Genomic DNA, 14,543 nt, shown 5'->3' with positions numbered 1-14,543 from the left:
CAATAAGTGGTGCTTGGAAAACTGGACAGCTACATGTAAAATAATGAAATTAGAACATCTTCTCACACCATATACAAAAACTCAAAATGGGTTAAAGACCTAAATGCAAGACCTGATGCCATAAAACTCCTAGAAGAAAACAAAGGCAGTATGGTCTTTGACATTGGTCTTATCAATATTTTTTTGGATATGTCTCCTCAGGCAAGGGAAACAAAAGCAAAAATAAACAAACAGGACCTAATCAAACTAAAAAGCTTTTGCACAGTGAAGGAAACCATCAACAAAATGAAAAGGCAACCTACTTAATGGGAGAAGATATTTGCAAATGATATGTCCAATAAGGGGGGAATATCCAAATATATAAACAATTCATACAACTCAGTATAAAAAAAGAAACAACCCAATTAAAAAATGGGCAGAGGACCTAAATAGGTGTTTTTTCAAAAAGACATATAGATGGCCAGCAGGCACATGAAAAGCTGCTCGACGTCACTAATCATCAGGGAAATGCAAATCAAAACCACAATGAGACATCACCTCACACCTGTCAGAATGGCTATCATCAAAAAGACCACAAATAACAAATGTTGGCAAGGATGTGGAGAAAAGGGAATCCTGGTACACTGTTGGTGGAAATGTAAACTGATGCAGCCACTACGGAAACCAGTATGGCAGTTCCTTAAAAAATTGGAAATAGAACTACTATATAATCCAGCAATTCCACTCATGGGTATTTCTCTGAAGAAAATGAAAACACTAACTTGAAAAGATACGTGCACCCAATATTCACAGCAACATTATTTACATACAAGAGCCAAGATATGGAAGCAACCTAAGTGTCCATCAACAGATGAATGGATAAAGGAGAAGTACTGTGGCACAAGGGAATATTACTCAGCCATAAAAAGGAATGAAACGCTGCCATGTGCAACAACATGGATGAATCTGGAGGGTGTTATGCTAAGTGACAAAAGTCAGAGAGACACAAATACTGTGTGTTTTTACTTATATGTGGAATCTAAAAAATAAAACAAATAAATATAACAAAACAGAAAGAGACTCACAGAATCGGAGAACAAACTAGTGGTTACCAGAAGGGACAGGGGTAGGGAGAAGGGTAAGATAGATGAAGGGGATTAAAAGGTACAAACCACTAGGTATAAAATAAATAAGTTATAAGGGTACAATATACAGCGCAGGGAATATAATCAGTATTTTATAATAACTTTGTATGGAGTATCATCTATAAAAATATCAAATTACTATGTTGTACACCTGGAACTACTATATTGTAAGTCAACTATAATTCAATTTAATAAACACCAGCTAAAATAACATCATGATAACATAAGAAAAGTCTCTTCATGTATTTTGCCCATTTACATATTGGAATCTAAATGTGTCTCTTATTTGTTTATGTGGTGTTTAAATAAATATTAACTCTGATATTTAATGCAAATACTTTCTCAGTCCAGTATTTTGCTTTCACTTTTAAGTTTCTAATTTCATGCAATATAATATGCTACGCTTTTCTTCTGTGATTTATCCTTAGCTTGAATATTTAATTCTCATTTATTTTAAATTTTCTAAAATAAAATTCTATTTTATTCTAAATTTTAAAATAGTTTAAAAACATCAAGCCATCAGATATATGTTCAGGTATTTTGAGAACTGTGGGTCTACTTTTATTTTTCTAGGGTGATAGCCAGTTACTCAACTTCACTTATTGGTTAAAATTTTCCTGCCCCAAACTATATGCTCATATATACTAGGTTCTATCTCTGGTCTATCTACTTTTTTATACAAGTATCTAATTTTTTATTATTGTGGTAAAATACATAATGCAAAATTTATCATCTTAACAATTTTTAAGTGTACAATTAAGTGGCATATAGATCCTCATTGTTTGGCAGCCATCACCACCATTTATCTGCAGAACTTTTTTGTCATCCCAAACTGAAACTCTCTGCCCATCAGCCCTCCTTCCTCCCCCACACCCTCCTGCCTCCTGTTTCCTTATAACAGACTTCCTATGTGGTGAGGCTACTCCCTCTTCAGTGCTTTTCTTTGTAGATCATTTTGTATTCTTGCTAATTTAACCCACCAAATTAACTTTAGCCTCATTTCGGAAAGTTATGAGAAAAATTTGGTTGGGCTAGTGTTTGAGGACTTTCCCACCCAATGACACAGTGTGTCTCATATTCAGGTTTTCTTTTACCTCTGAGCAAAGCTTTGTGCCTCTTTCATGTACATCATTCACTTTACTAGGGTTTTCAAATGTCTCTTTGGCATGTATTTCAACAGATGACCGTACGTTGTTTTCTAATGGATCGCTGAGCCGTGTAATATTGAAGATGTCTGTAAACACCCATTTGTTGAGCCCTGTGAGGGGCCAGCCCTGCACAGGCACCAGCCCTGCCCTGTTCAGAGCCTGCATTCTGATAATCCAGAAGATCAATGTGGTCCTGCTGAAATGTTCCTTCATGATATTGTTGATGTCATTTACTAGCATCTTAAAGTTTTAAAATCAACATTCATATGTAAAAACAGCTTTCATTGTTTGTGATGTTTTTAATCAGGTTTCGGTATTAGGGTTATTCAGTATATGTTTCATAGACCAAACTGGAGAGTTTCCTGTTTTATTTTGTTTTTTTCTCCTATATTATGGAAAGTTCATATAATGTGAGAATTATCTATTCTTTTAAGATGGAAAAGATTAGCCAGTGAATCCATCTACAACTGGAGTCAGCAGTGTCCTCCTTTTTGCCTTTTCAGGTGAGAAGAATTGCTTTTGGAGAACTTCCTTAATTTCCTCCTATTGCTCTGGTCAGGTTTTCCACTTTTTTTCTACTTTTTGTGTCACATTTATTTGTCACATATAATTTTGCAAAAAATAATTCACTTTACAGAGGTTTTCAAATCCTTAGCATACAGCTATATGGTTTTATATTTAATAATTCTCTCCCAAATCTGTTATGATGACTTTCTCCTTTCTAACTTAATTCCCCTCCCTTCCTTTTCTAAGAATTTGATGTTATTTTATTAGTAAACACTTTCCTCTCCCCTTTTCCTTCACTAGTTGTGATTTTAAATTTATTTTGCTTTTATATCCTTCTTGCTGTTTCCTGAGAATTTTTGTTGTTCTGAACTTTTTATAAAATACTAATCAGAATGTTTGGTTCTTTTATTTTCCCTTTGCTCCATTAAAGCATGTAAATATATGAATTTTTATCTGAGCATAAGTTTGCTATGTATACACACATGGACACACAATTATTTTTTTTCTCTTTTCCAAGAAAGCTATGATTATAATTTTTAAACTCCTTGATTCAACTGTTACTTAAAAAGAGCATTTAAAAATGTCCAAGGGGATACTTCCTTTTTTCAACATATATTTTTAGTTTAATTTATTTGGGATTAGAGATTCTATAGAATACCTGTTCTTATTTTATAAATTTAGTTGTGATTTTTATCGTGGTCTTCTGAATTTATGACAAATTTTTATAAATGTTTCATGATACTTGACAAGAAGGCATAAAAATTTGATATATATTTATTAATTATACTGCTATAAATCTATTCAAATCCTTTATATTCCTAAGTACTTCTGTCTTCTTCATTTGGCACAGACTTGGACACATTAATTTCTGAGTTCTAACAGCTTTTGCCTTATGTTTTTAGTTGTTATGTTATTTGGATCACAAGGGGCCCAGGGGCCCATGTCTTCACTACTGATGAGGTCTTTTGTTGATATAAGGTGGTATTCTTTGCTGCGTTCCCACTTGCCTCTTAATAAATTGAGTGTGTTTCCAGATTAAGTCCATCATCAGGCAGTAACAGCAACAGGACTACTGAGAAGTAGGGGAACCAGACAGCATCGATATTACGAGTTATCTAAGGTAGCCCTTTCATCTTCCAGATTAGAAACTGAAACCTAGAGGCTAGTGGTCCTATTTGTACTTATTTTTTTAATTGAAGTATAATTGATTTACAATGTTGTATTAGTTTCGGGTGTACAGTAAAATTATTCAGCCATATATATATATTTTCAGATTCTTTTCCATTATAGGTTATTACAAGATATTGAGTATAGTTCCCTGTGCTATACAGTAAGTCCTCGTTGTTTATCTATTTTACATATAGCAGTGTGTATCTGTTAATCCCATACCCCTAATTTATCCCTCTTCCTCTGTTACCCCTTTGGTAACCATAAGTTTGTTTTTTATGTCTGTGAGTCTGTTCCTGATTTGTAAATGAGATCATTTGTATCATTTTTAGATTCCACATATAAGTGATATCATATGATATTTGTCTTTCTCTGTCTGACTTACTTCACTGAGTATGATCATTTCTAGGTCCATCCATGTTGCTGCAAACGGCATGATTTCATTCTTTTTTTATAAGCCTTTCACGTTTAGCGGTGCTTGTTTACAGACACACTGGTTGGCGTTTTCAGGCTGTGTGTAAATGGAGAGCCCATCGCTGTCTTGGTCACTGCGGTACGCTTGGTGCCCAGAGTGGGAACAAACAAGCTTTTCTTGAATGACAGGAATCTACGAACCTAGGAAAATCTGCAAGTCGCTTTTGCTTTGTTGAAGTTGTTGGTGGATATATTTGTATACAGGGGGCCCATTGCAGATATTTTAGAATTCCTCCAGGTACTGGGCAGCCCTGGGTTACGAGGCCTGGGTTCCAGCCCCGGCCCACCCTGGGGGTCCTTGGGTAACTCCCTGAAACTCGCGGGGCCTGTTTCCTCTTCCTTCATCTTTAAGGTTCCTTGTGGCTCCAACAGCCCAGGACTAGACAAGGAGTTCCCTCTCCCACTGAGTTCTAGAGCACATGACAGTGGTTAATATCATCCGGAACTGACTTGAAGGCAATTGAGTCGCTTCGACCACCTTATAGAAGAAAAAAGAACTGATACAATCGTGTCTTACGATTCCATGGAAACGATTTCTGCCTACGTCTGTCCCCCTGTCAACTCCTGGGCCCCTGGGCCTACAAACATGGTTCGTGGACGCGCAACCTCAATGCAAAACCCACCGTGGAAACAACGAGAGAACCAGGCCATGTGGAAGGAGGGCGAGCTCCCGCCGGCACGCGTGGAGCGGCCAGGTCTGCGGGACGGGAGGCGACCCGAACCGCTGCCGGCGGGAAGGGCCGGGAGGGGCCGTCTGAGAAGGCAAACGCCCCCGGGAAAACCCGCCGTGACTCTTCCACCGACCGCGTGCCGAGCGCTGCCCCAGCTCCCCTCGGCCCCGGGTGACCGGGCAGGACGCGCGGGCGCCGGCCTACCTTGCAGTGCGTGGTGCTGACGGGCAGCCCGACGTTGGAGGCGGTGACCACGGTGAACGCCGAGGCCAGCTCGATGGTGAAGCCGCTGCGGAGGAGACAGGGGACGCGTCACGGGCGCCGCCGGTGGCTCGCCGGCCCCGGGTGCCCAGGCTTCACCAGGACGCTCCTTGGGTGGACCGCGCCCCAGGGCATCAGCAGAACCAGGGACGGCGGCATGGCGGCAACGTGGCACCAACGCTTGGCGTGAGGCTGCTTGCGGCCCTAAGGAGCCTCGTTTTCCCGGTATGTTTTCAAAAACCACACCCTGTAGGAGCTGGGTCAGAAATTCCTGCTGAGCCGAAGACGGTGAACTGTCACGTCTAAAGTGGCGCAGGGAAAACGCTCTCATTTTTAAAACATGTACGTATCATAAAGGAGTGAATTTTTTCTCAGATCACTAATTTTTCTTCAAATCAATCTTATAAGAGAATCTTTCATTAAAATGACTTTCAAGGGGGAAAAGATCTCTTACAATAGGTAGTTTCAAGTTTTAGTTGCATTTGGAAAGTTCTCCTGTGAATTTGTTACTTAACCAATAGCTCTAGAGCAGCGGTCCCCAACCTTTTTGGCACCAGGGTCCGGTTTGGTGCAAGACAGTTTTTCCACAGGGGGATGGTTCAGGCGGTGATGAGAGCGAGGGGGAGGTTGGTTCAGGCGGTGATGAGAGCGAGGGTGGGGGGATGGTTAAGGCGATAATGCGAGCGAGGGGGAGGTTGGTTCAGGCGATAATGCGAGCGATGGGGAGTTTGGTTCAGGCGGTAATGCGAGCGGGGGTGGGGGGATGGTTCAGGCGGTAATGCGAGCGAGGGGGGGATGGTTCAGGCAGTAATGCGAGCCACGGGGAGCGATGGGGAGCGGCAGATGAAGCTTCACTGGCTGGCTCGCCCTCACCTGCCGCTCACCTCTTGCTGTGTGGCCTGGTCCCTAACAGGCCGCGGACCGCTGTCGGTCTGCGGACCAGGGGTTGGGAACCCCTGCTCTAGAGGATACACACTAGAAGGACCATAGGAAACCATGTGGGAGTCTCCAAACCCCACCCCCAGGGCATGGGCACCCCTCCTGCCGGCTTAGCCCAGGAAGCAAAGGATGTAGAGTAAACCTTGAAGGGCAGCAGGGGACAGCTGCTTCCAGCCAGCAGGTGGAGCTGGTGAGTGGAGGATTTTCGGGAAAGGCAGGCCCAAGAACCCTTCTCTCCCTCCCCACCTGCTTTCTGGACCTCAGGCGGGGTAAGGGCAGTGGGAGTGTGGGAGGGGAACGGGGTGTGGGCGTGGCTGCAGGGGGGTTCGCTTTTTCTCTTCCCATCCCGCCCACTCCCGCCCTCACCTCCGTGCCACCGTGGACGGGGGCTGAGCAGTGCATGAGGGTGACGGGTGAGGATGGCGCATGGGGACCCCACTGCAGACCCGGCTGTGCAGAGCCACGCTGGCACGTCCAGACACACCCACTCCGCGCCTCCCCGGCGGCTTACCTGGACGGCGTGATGGGGGTGAGGTCCTTCCCCATGGTCTGTATCACTCTTCTCCCCCAAACCCAGAGGCCTGTACAAATTCCAATCCCTCCGTAAAACAGCAGCCAGACGGGAGTCACTGCTTCTTGTAGGACCGCACCTTGTTCATAAATCAGCCACAGAGCTACCAGGGGACCAATGGCATTACTGGGAGGAAAAAAAGAGGTTAATTGTACAAACATCGTACATGCATACAGATGACGCTGTACATGACATGCAGGGACTTCTTGAGAACAGCCCGTCTGTCGCATTTGTGGCTTGCCTATGTAATCTACAGGTGATAAAAATGATTTCGTAACTTTTTTGGTTGTGGTTTAAAAAAACAGAAAGCTTACCATCTTGACTATTTTTAAGTGTACAGTTCCGTAGTGTGAAGGATATTCACACTGTTGTGACACAGGCCTCCAGAACTTTGCATCGTGGAAATCTGAAACTCTGTACTCATTAAATAAGAATTCCCTTTGCCCCTGACCCACCCCCAGTAACAACCGTTTAACTTCGTCTCTGAGTTGGAGTAGCTCTGCGAGGTTTCTCCGTAAGTGCAAGCATACGGTATTTGTCTTTTTGTGGCTAGCTTATTTCACTTAGCATAATGCCTTCAAGATTCATCCATGTTGTAGCATATAACAGAATTTCCGTCCTTTTTAAGGTGGAATATTCCACTGTGTGTGTGCGTGTGTGTGTGTGCGTATACATACACACACACACACCCCATATCTTGTTTAGCCATTCATCTGTTGATGGACACTGGGGTTGCCTCCACGTCTTGGCTATTGTGAATAGTGCTGCTGTGAACATGGGTGTGAAAATGTCTCTTTGAGACGCTGCTTTCCATTCTTTTGGGTATATGCCCAGTAGTAGGATTGCTGGGTCATATGGTAATTCTATTTTTAATTTTTTGAGGAATCTTCAGACTGTTTTCCACAGTGGTTACACCATTTTACATTCCCACCAACAGTGCACAAGAGTTCCCATTTCTCACATCCTTGCCAACACTTATTTTGTTTTTAGAGTAGCCATCTTAATGGTTGTGTGATTTGTTAATTTTTTTTTTTTTATGGCTGTGTTGGGTCTTCGTTGCTGTGCACGGGCTTTCTCTAGTTGCGGTGAGCAGGGGCTACTCTTTGTTGCAGTGCGCGGGCTTCTCATTGCGGTGGCTTCCCTTGTTGCGGAGCATGGGCTCTAGGCGCACGGGCTTCAGTAGTTGCGGCATGTGGGCTCTAGGGCACACGGGCTTCAGTAGTCGTGGCACGCAGGCTCAGTAGTTGTGGCTCGCGGGCTCTAGGGCGCAGGCTCAGTAGTTGTGGCGCAAGGGCTTAGCTGCTCTGCGGCATGTGGGATCTTCCCAGACCAGGGCTCGAACCCGTGTCCCTTGCATTGGCAGGTGGATTCTTAACCACTGCGCCACCAGGGAAGTCCCTAATTTTTTTAAAGTACTGAAAAATCACAAGAAGTGGACACAAGTTCTTTTTTTTCTTCCTTTCTTTCTCTATTTCTTTCCATTTTCACTGCCAGCACAGCTACTAACATTAGCTACCAATTTGGGGCAGCTGTGCCAGTCTCCCCACTATGGGATCACAAACATTACTGCTAATCATTAGTTCTCAGGCCCACCCCTTAAACTGGCTATTGTCACTCCCATTTTACTGATGAGAAAACTGATGCCAAAGTCATGTCACTAGCAGGAAGCAGAACTGGGATGTGAGCTTAGGACTCACTCAGGTGCTTACCCCTCCCCCCAGACCCCCTATCATCACTCAGGTCCTTGGCAAGCATGCACTGACTTTTGGGGGGGGGATGCCACAGCTTTTTTTCTTTTTTAAATTAAGACTTTATTTCTTTAGAGAAGTTTAAGATTCATAGCAAAACTGAGGGGAAGGTACAGAGATTTCCCATATACCCTCTGGTCCACACATGCATAGCCTCCCCATCATCAACATCCCACCAGAGTGGAACATCTGTTACAACCGATGAACCCACACTGACACATCAGAATCATCTGAAGCCCATAGTTCACAGTAGCGTTCACTCTTGGTGTTGTACATTCTATGGGTTTAGACAAATGTATAATAAATGACATGTATCCATCATTAGGGTATCATACAGAGAATTTTCACTGCCCTAAAAATCCTCTGTGCTCTACCTATTCATCCCTCCTCCCCACCCCAACCCCTGATCTGTCTCCATAGTTCTGCCTTTTCCAGAAAGTCATATAGTTGGAATCATACAGTATGCAGCTTTTCATATTGGCTTCTTTCATTCAGTAATATGCATTTAAGGTTCCTGCATGTAATTTCATGGCTTGATAGCTCATTTCTTTTTAGTGCTGAATAGCATTGTGTAAATGTACCAGTTTTTATCTCTGATTTTATTGATTTGAGTCCTCTCCCTCTTTTTCTTGATGAGTCTGGCTAATGGCTTATCAATTTTGTTTATCTTCTCAAAGAACCAACTTTTAGTTTTATTGATCTTTGCTATTGTTTTCTTTGTTTCTATTTCATTTATTTCTGCTCTGATCTTTATGATTTCTTTCCTTCTGCTAACTTTGGGTTTTGTTTGTTCTTCTTTCTCTAGTTTCTTTAGGTGTAAAGTTAGATTGTTTACTTGAGATTTTTCTTGTTTCTTTAGGTAGGCTTGTATAGCTATAAACTTCCCTCTTAGAACCGCTTTTGCTGCATCCCATAGGTTTTGGGTCGTCGTGTTTTCATTGTCATTTGTCTCTAGGTATTTTTTTATTTCCTGTTTGATTTCTTCAGTGATCTCTTGGTTATTTAGTAACGTATTGTTTAGCCTCCATGTGTTTGTCTTTTTTACGTTTTTTTCCCTGTAATTCATTTCTAATCTCATAGCGTTGTGGTCAGAAAAGATGCTTGATATGATTTCAATTTTCTTAAATTTACTGAGGCTTGATTTGTGACCCAAGATGTGATCTATCCTGGAGAATGTTCCGTGTGCACTTGAGAAGAACGTGTAATCTGCCGTTTTTGGATGGAATGTCCTATATATATCAATTAAATCTATCTGGTCTATTGTGTCATTTAAAGCTTCTGTTTCCTTATTTATTTTCATTTTGGATGATCTGTCCATTGGTGTAAGTGAGGTGTTAAAGTCCCCCACTATTATTGTGTTACTGTCGATTTCCTCTTTTATAGCTGTTAGCAGTTGCCTTATGTATTGAGGTGCTCCTATGTTGGGTGCATATATATTTATAATTGTTGTATCTTCTTCTTGGATTGATCCCTGGATCATTATGTAGTGTCCTTCCTTGTCTCTTGTAACATTCTTTATTTTAAAGTCTATTTTATCTGATATGAGTATAGCTACTCCAGCTTTCTTTTGATTTCCATTTGCATGGAATATCTTTTTCCATCCCCTCACTTTCAGTCTGTATGTGTCCCTAGGTCTGAAGTGGGTCTCTTGTAGACAGCATATATATGGGTCTTGTTTTTGTATCCATTCAGCCAGTCTATGTCTTTTGGTTGGGGCATTTAATCCATTCACGTTTAAGGTAATTATCGATATGTATGTTCCTATGACCATTTTCTTAATTGTTTTGGGTTTGTTTTTGTAGGTCCTTTTCTTCTCTTGTGTTTCCCACTTAGAGAAGTTCCTTTAGCATTTGTTGTAGAGCTGGTTTGGTGGTGCTGAATTCTCTTAGCTTTTGCTTGTCTGTAAAGCTTTTGATTTCTCCATCAAATCTAAATGAGATCCTTGCTGGGCAGAGTAATCTTGGTTGTAGGTTCTTCCCTTTCATCACTTTAAGTATTTCATGCCACTCCCTTCTGGCTTGCAGAGTTTCTGCTGAGAAATCAGCTGTTAACCTTATGGGGGTTCCCTTGTATGTTATTTGTCGTTTTTCCCTTGCTGCTTTCAATAATTTTTCTTTGTCTTTAATTTTTGCCACTTTGATTACTATGTGTCTCGGCGTGTTTCTCCTTGGGTTTATTCTGTATGGGACTCTCTGCGCTTCCTGGACTTGGGTGGCTATTTCCTTTCCCATGTTAGGGAAGTTTTCGATTATAATCTCTTCAAATATTTTCTCTGGTCCTTTCTCTCTCTCTTCTCCTTCTGGGACCCCTATAATGCGAATGTTGTTGCGTTTAATGTTGTCCCAGAGGTCACTTAGGCTGTCTTCATTTCTTTTTATTCTTTTTTCTTTAGTCTGTTCCGCAGCAGTGAATTCCACCATTCTGTCTTCCAGGTCACTTATCCGTTCTTCTGCCTCAGTTATTCTGCTATTGATTCCTTCTAGTGTAGTTTTCATTTCAGTTATTGTATTGGTCATCTCTGTTTGTTTGTTCTTTAATTCTTCTAGGTCTTTGTTAATCATTTCTTGCATCTTCTCAATCTTTGCCTCCATTCTTATTCCGAGGTCCTGGATCATCTTCACTATCATTATTCTGAATTCTTTTTCTGGAAGGTTGCCTATCTCCACTTCATTTAGTTGTTTTTCTGGGGTTTTTTCTTGTTCCTTCATCTGGTACATAGCCCTCTGCCTTTTCATCTTCTCTGTCTTTCTGTAACTGTGGTTTTTGGTCCACAGGCTGCAGGATTGTAGTTTTTCTTGCTTCTGTTGTCTGCCCTCTGTGTACCAGTTTTTATCAATCCACCTATTGAAGGACATCTTGGTTGCTTCTATGTTTTGGCAATTTTGAGTAAAGCTGCTATAAACATCCATGTACAGGTTTGTGTGTGGATATAAGCTTATTAGGATAAATACCAAGGAGCACGACTACTGGATGGTATAATAAGAGTATGTTTAGTTTTGTAAGAAACTGTCCCACTGTCTTCCAAAGCAGCTGTACCATTTGTATTCTCACCAGAAATGAATGAGAGTTCCTGTTGCTTCACATCCTTGCCAGCACTTGGTGTTGTCAGATCAGTTGACTGTCATATTTATGTGGGTCTATTTCTGGGCTCTCTATTCTGTTTCATTGATTTATCTGTCTACTCTTTCACCAATACCATGCTGTCTTATTACTGCAGTTTTACTAGCAAGCTTGAAGTCGGGTAGTATCAGTCCTTCAAGTTTGTTCTCCTTCAATTTTGTGTTGGCTATTCTGGGTTTTTTCCCTCTCCATATAAACTTTAGAATCAGTTTATCAGTATCCATAAAATAACTTTCTGAGGTTTTGACTGGGATTGCATTGAATCTATAGATCAAGATGTGAAGAACTGACATCTTGGCAATATTTAGTCTTCTTATCCTTGAACATGGAAAATCTCTCCATTTATTCCATTCTTTGATTTCATCCATCAGTTTTACAGTTTTCCGTATATAGATCCTGTACACATTTTGTTAGATTTATCCCTAAGTATTTCAAGGTGCCAGTATACATGGTACTATTGTGTTTTTTGATTTCAAACTCCACCTGTTCTCTGCTAATATGTAGGAAGTGATTGATTTTTGTATATTAACCTTGTATCCTGCGTCCTTGTTATAATTGCTTATTAGTTCCAGGAGTTTTTTTTTTGGTCAGTTCTTTCAGATTTTCTACATAGATGGTCATGTCATCTTCAAACAAAGACAGTTTTATTTCTTCTTTCCTAATCTGTATACGTTTATTTCCCTTTCTTGTCCTAGTGCATTAGCTAGAACTTTCAGTACAGTTTTGAAAAGCAGTGCTGAAAGGGGACATCTATGCCTTGTTCCTGATCTTAGTGGAAAAGCTTTGAGTTTCTCACCATTAAGTATGATATTAGCTGTAGTTTTTTTGTATTTTTTATCAAGTTGAGGAGTTCCCCTCTATTCCTAGTTTACTGAGAGTTTTTATCACGAATAGGTATTGGATTTTGTTAAATGCTTTCTTCTGCATCTATTGATATGATCATGTGACTTTTTCTTTTTAGCCTATTGACATGATGGATTACATTAACTAATTTTCGAATGTTGAACCAGTCTTGCATACCTCAGAGAAAGCTCACTTGGTCATGCTGGATAATTCTCTTTATACATTGTTGGATTCAATTTGCTAATAGTTTGTTGAGTGTTTTCTTCAGCGAAGTTCATAAGAAATACTGGTCTATAGTTTTCTTATAATGTCTTTCACTGGTTTTGGTACTAGGGTAATGCTGGCCTTACAGAATGAGTTAGGAAGTATTCCTTTTGCTTCTATCCTCTGAAAGAAATTTGTAGACAAGTATAATTTCTTCCTTAGATATTTGGTGGAATTCATCAGTGAACCTATCTGGGCCTGGTGCTTTCTGTTTTGAAAGGTTATTAATTATTGATTCAATTTCCTTAATAGATATAGGCCTATCAGATAGTCTATTTCTTCTTGTGTGAGTTTGGGCAGTTCTGTCTTTCAAGGAATTGGTCCATTTCACCTAGGTTATCAAATTGGTTATTCATAGTATTGCTTTTATAGTATTTTGTAGTATTATCCTTTTAATGTCCATAGGATCTATAGTGATGTCCCTCTTCCCTTTCTGATATTAGTAATTTGTGTTCTCTCTTTTTCTCTTAGTTAGCCTGGCTAGAAGCTTATCAACTTTATTAATATTTTCAAAGAACCAGCTTTTTGTTTCATTGATTTTCTCTATTACTTTCCTGACTTCAATTTCATTTATTTCTGCTCTAATTCTTATTATTTCTTTACTTCTGCTTACTTTGGATTTAATTTGCTCTTCTTTTCCTATTTTTCTAGGCTGGAAACTTAGATTGATTTTATTATTATTTATATTATTATTATTATTTATTATTTACTGATTTTATATCTTCCTTCTTTCCTAATATATGAATTCAATGCTATAAATTTTCTTCTAAGCACTGTTTTTGCTGCTTCCCACAAATTTTGATGTGCTTTCATTTTCATTTAGTTCAAATATTTTAAAATTCCTCTTGATATTCCTTCTTTGATCCAAGTGTTATTTAGAAGTGTGTTGTTTAATCTCCACATATTTTGGGATTTTCCAGTTACCTTTCTGTTATTGATTTCTAGTTTAACTCCATTGTAGTCTGAGAGCACACACTGTATTAGTTCTACTCTTTTAAATGTGTTAAGGTGTGTTTTATGGCCCAGAACGTGGCCTATCTTGCTGAATGATCCATGTGAGCTTGAGAAAATGTAAAGTCTGCTGTTTTTGGATGAAGTAGTCTACAGATATAAGTTATGTGCAGTGGACTGATGGTTTGTTGAGCTCAACTATGTCCTTACTGATTTTTTGCTTGCTGGATCTGTACATGTCTGCTCTGTCTGAAATTAATACAGTTATTCCTACTTTCTTTTTATTAGTGTTAGCATGCTATATTTTCCTCCTTCCATTTACTTTTAACCTATATGCATCTTTATATTTAAAGTGGGTTTCTTGTAGACAACATAGAGTTGGGTCTTATTTTTTGATCCACTCTGACAATCTCTGTCTTTTAATTGGTGCATTCAGACCACTGAAATTCAAACTGATTACTGATATAGTTGGATTCATATCTACCAGCTCTGTTAGTATTTTCTATTTGTTGCCCTTGTTCTTTGTTCCTATTTTTGTCAGCCACTTTTTTTAAAAAATTATTTATTTATTTGGCTGCGCCAGGTCTTAGTTGCGGCATGCAGGATCTTTAGTTGCAGCATGTGGGATCTAGTTCCCTGATCAGGGATTGAACCCGGGCCCCCTGTATTGGGAGAGTGGAGTCTTAACCACTGGGCCACCAGGGAAGTCCTGCCTTCCGTTGTTTTAATTGAGCATTTTATATGATTCCATTTTC

The 14,543-nt window shown here is 40.2% G+C and overlaps 1 protein-coding gene across 9 annotated transcripts in view; it reads right to left on the bottom strand.

Moving 5' to 3' along the window:
- The window catches only part of SLC20A2 (solute carrier family 20 member 2), a 106,558-nt gene that overhangs the window by 6,968 nt on the left and 85,047 nt on the right, over nt 1-14,543 (bottom strand). For all 9 annotated transcript variants that reach the window (XM_057537106.1, XM_057537108.1, XM_057537107.1 and 6 more), the window contains 2 exons: nt 6,803-6,988; nt 5,296-5,380 (listed from right to left, as the gene is read on the bottom strand). In XM_057537106.1, coding sequence (XP_057393089.1) covers nt 5,296-5,380; nt 6,803-6,988 — 271 coding nt within the window. The remainder of the gene's footprint in view (nt 1-5,295; nt 5,381-6,802; nt 6,989-14,543) is intronic.

The sequence above is a fragment of the Balaenoptera acutorostrata genome, chromosome 21 (genome assembly GCF_949987535.1).
Source record: "Balaenoptera acutorostrata chromosome 21, mBalAcu1.1, whole genome shotgun sequence".
Classification (NCBI taxonomy): domain Eukaryota; kingdom Metazoa; phylum Chordata; class Mammalia; order Artiodactyla; family Balaenopteridae; genus Balaenoptera; species Balaenoptera acutorostrata.
The sequence above is the reverse complement of the archived record's forward strand: the minus strand, read 5'-3'. Positions and strand labels throughout refer to the sequence as shown.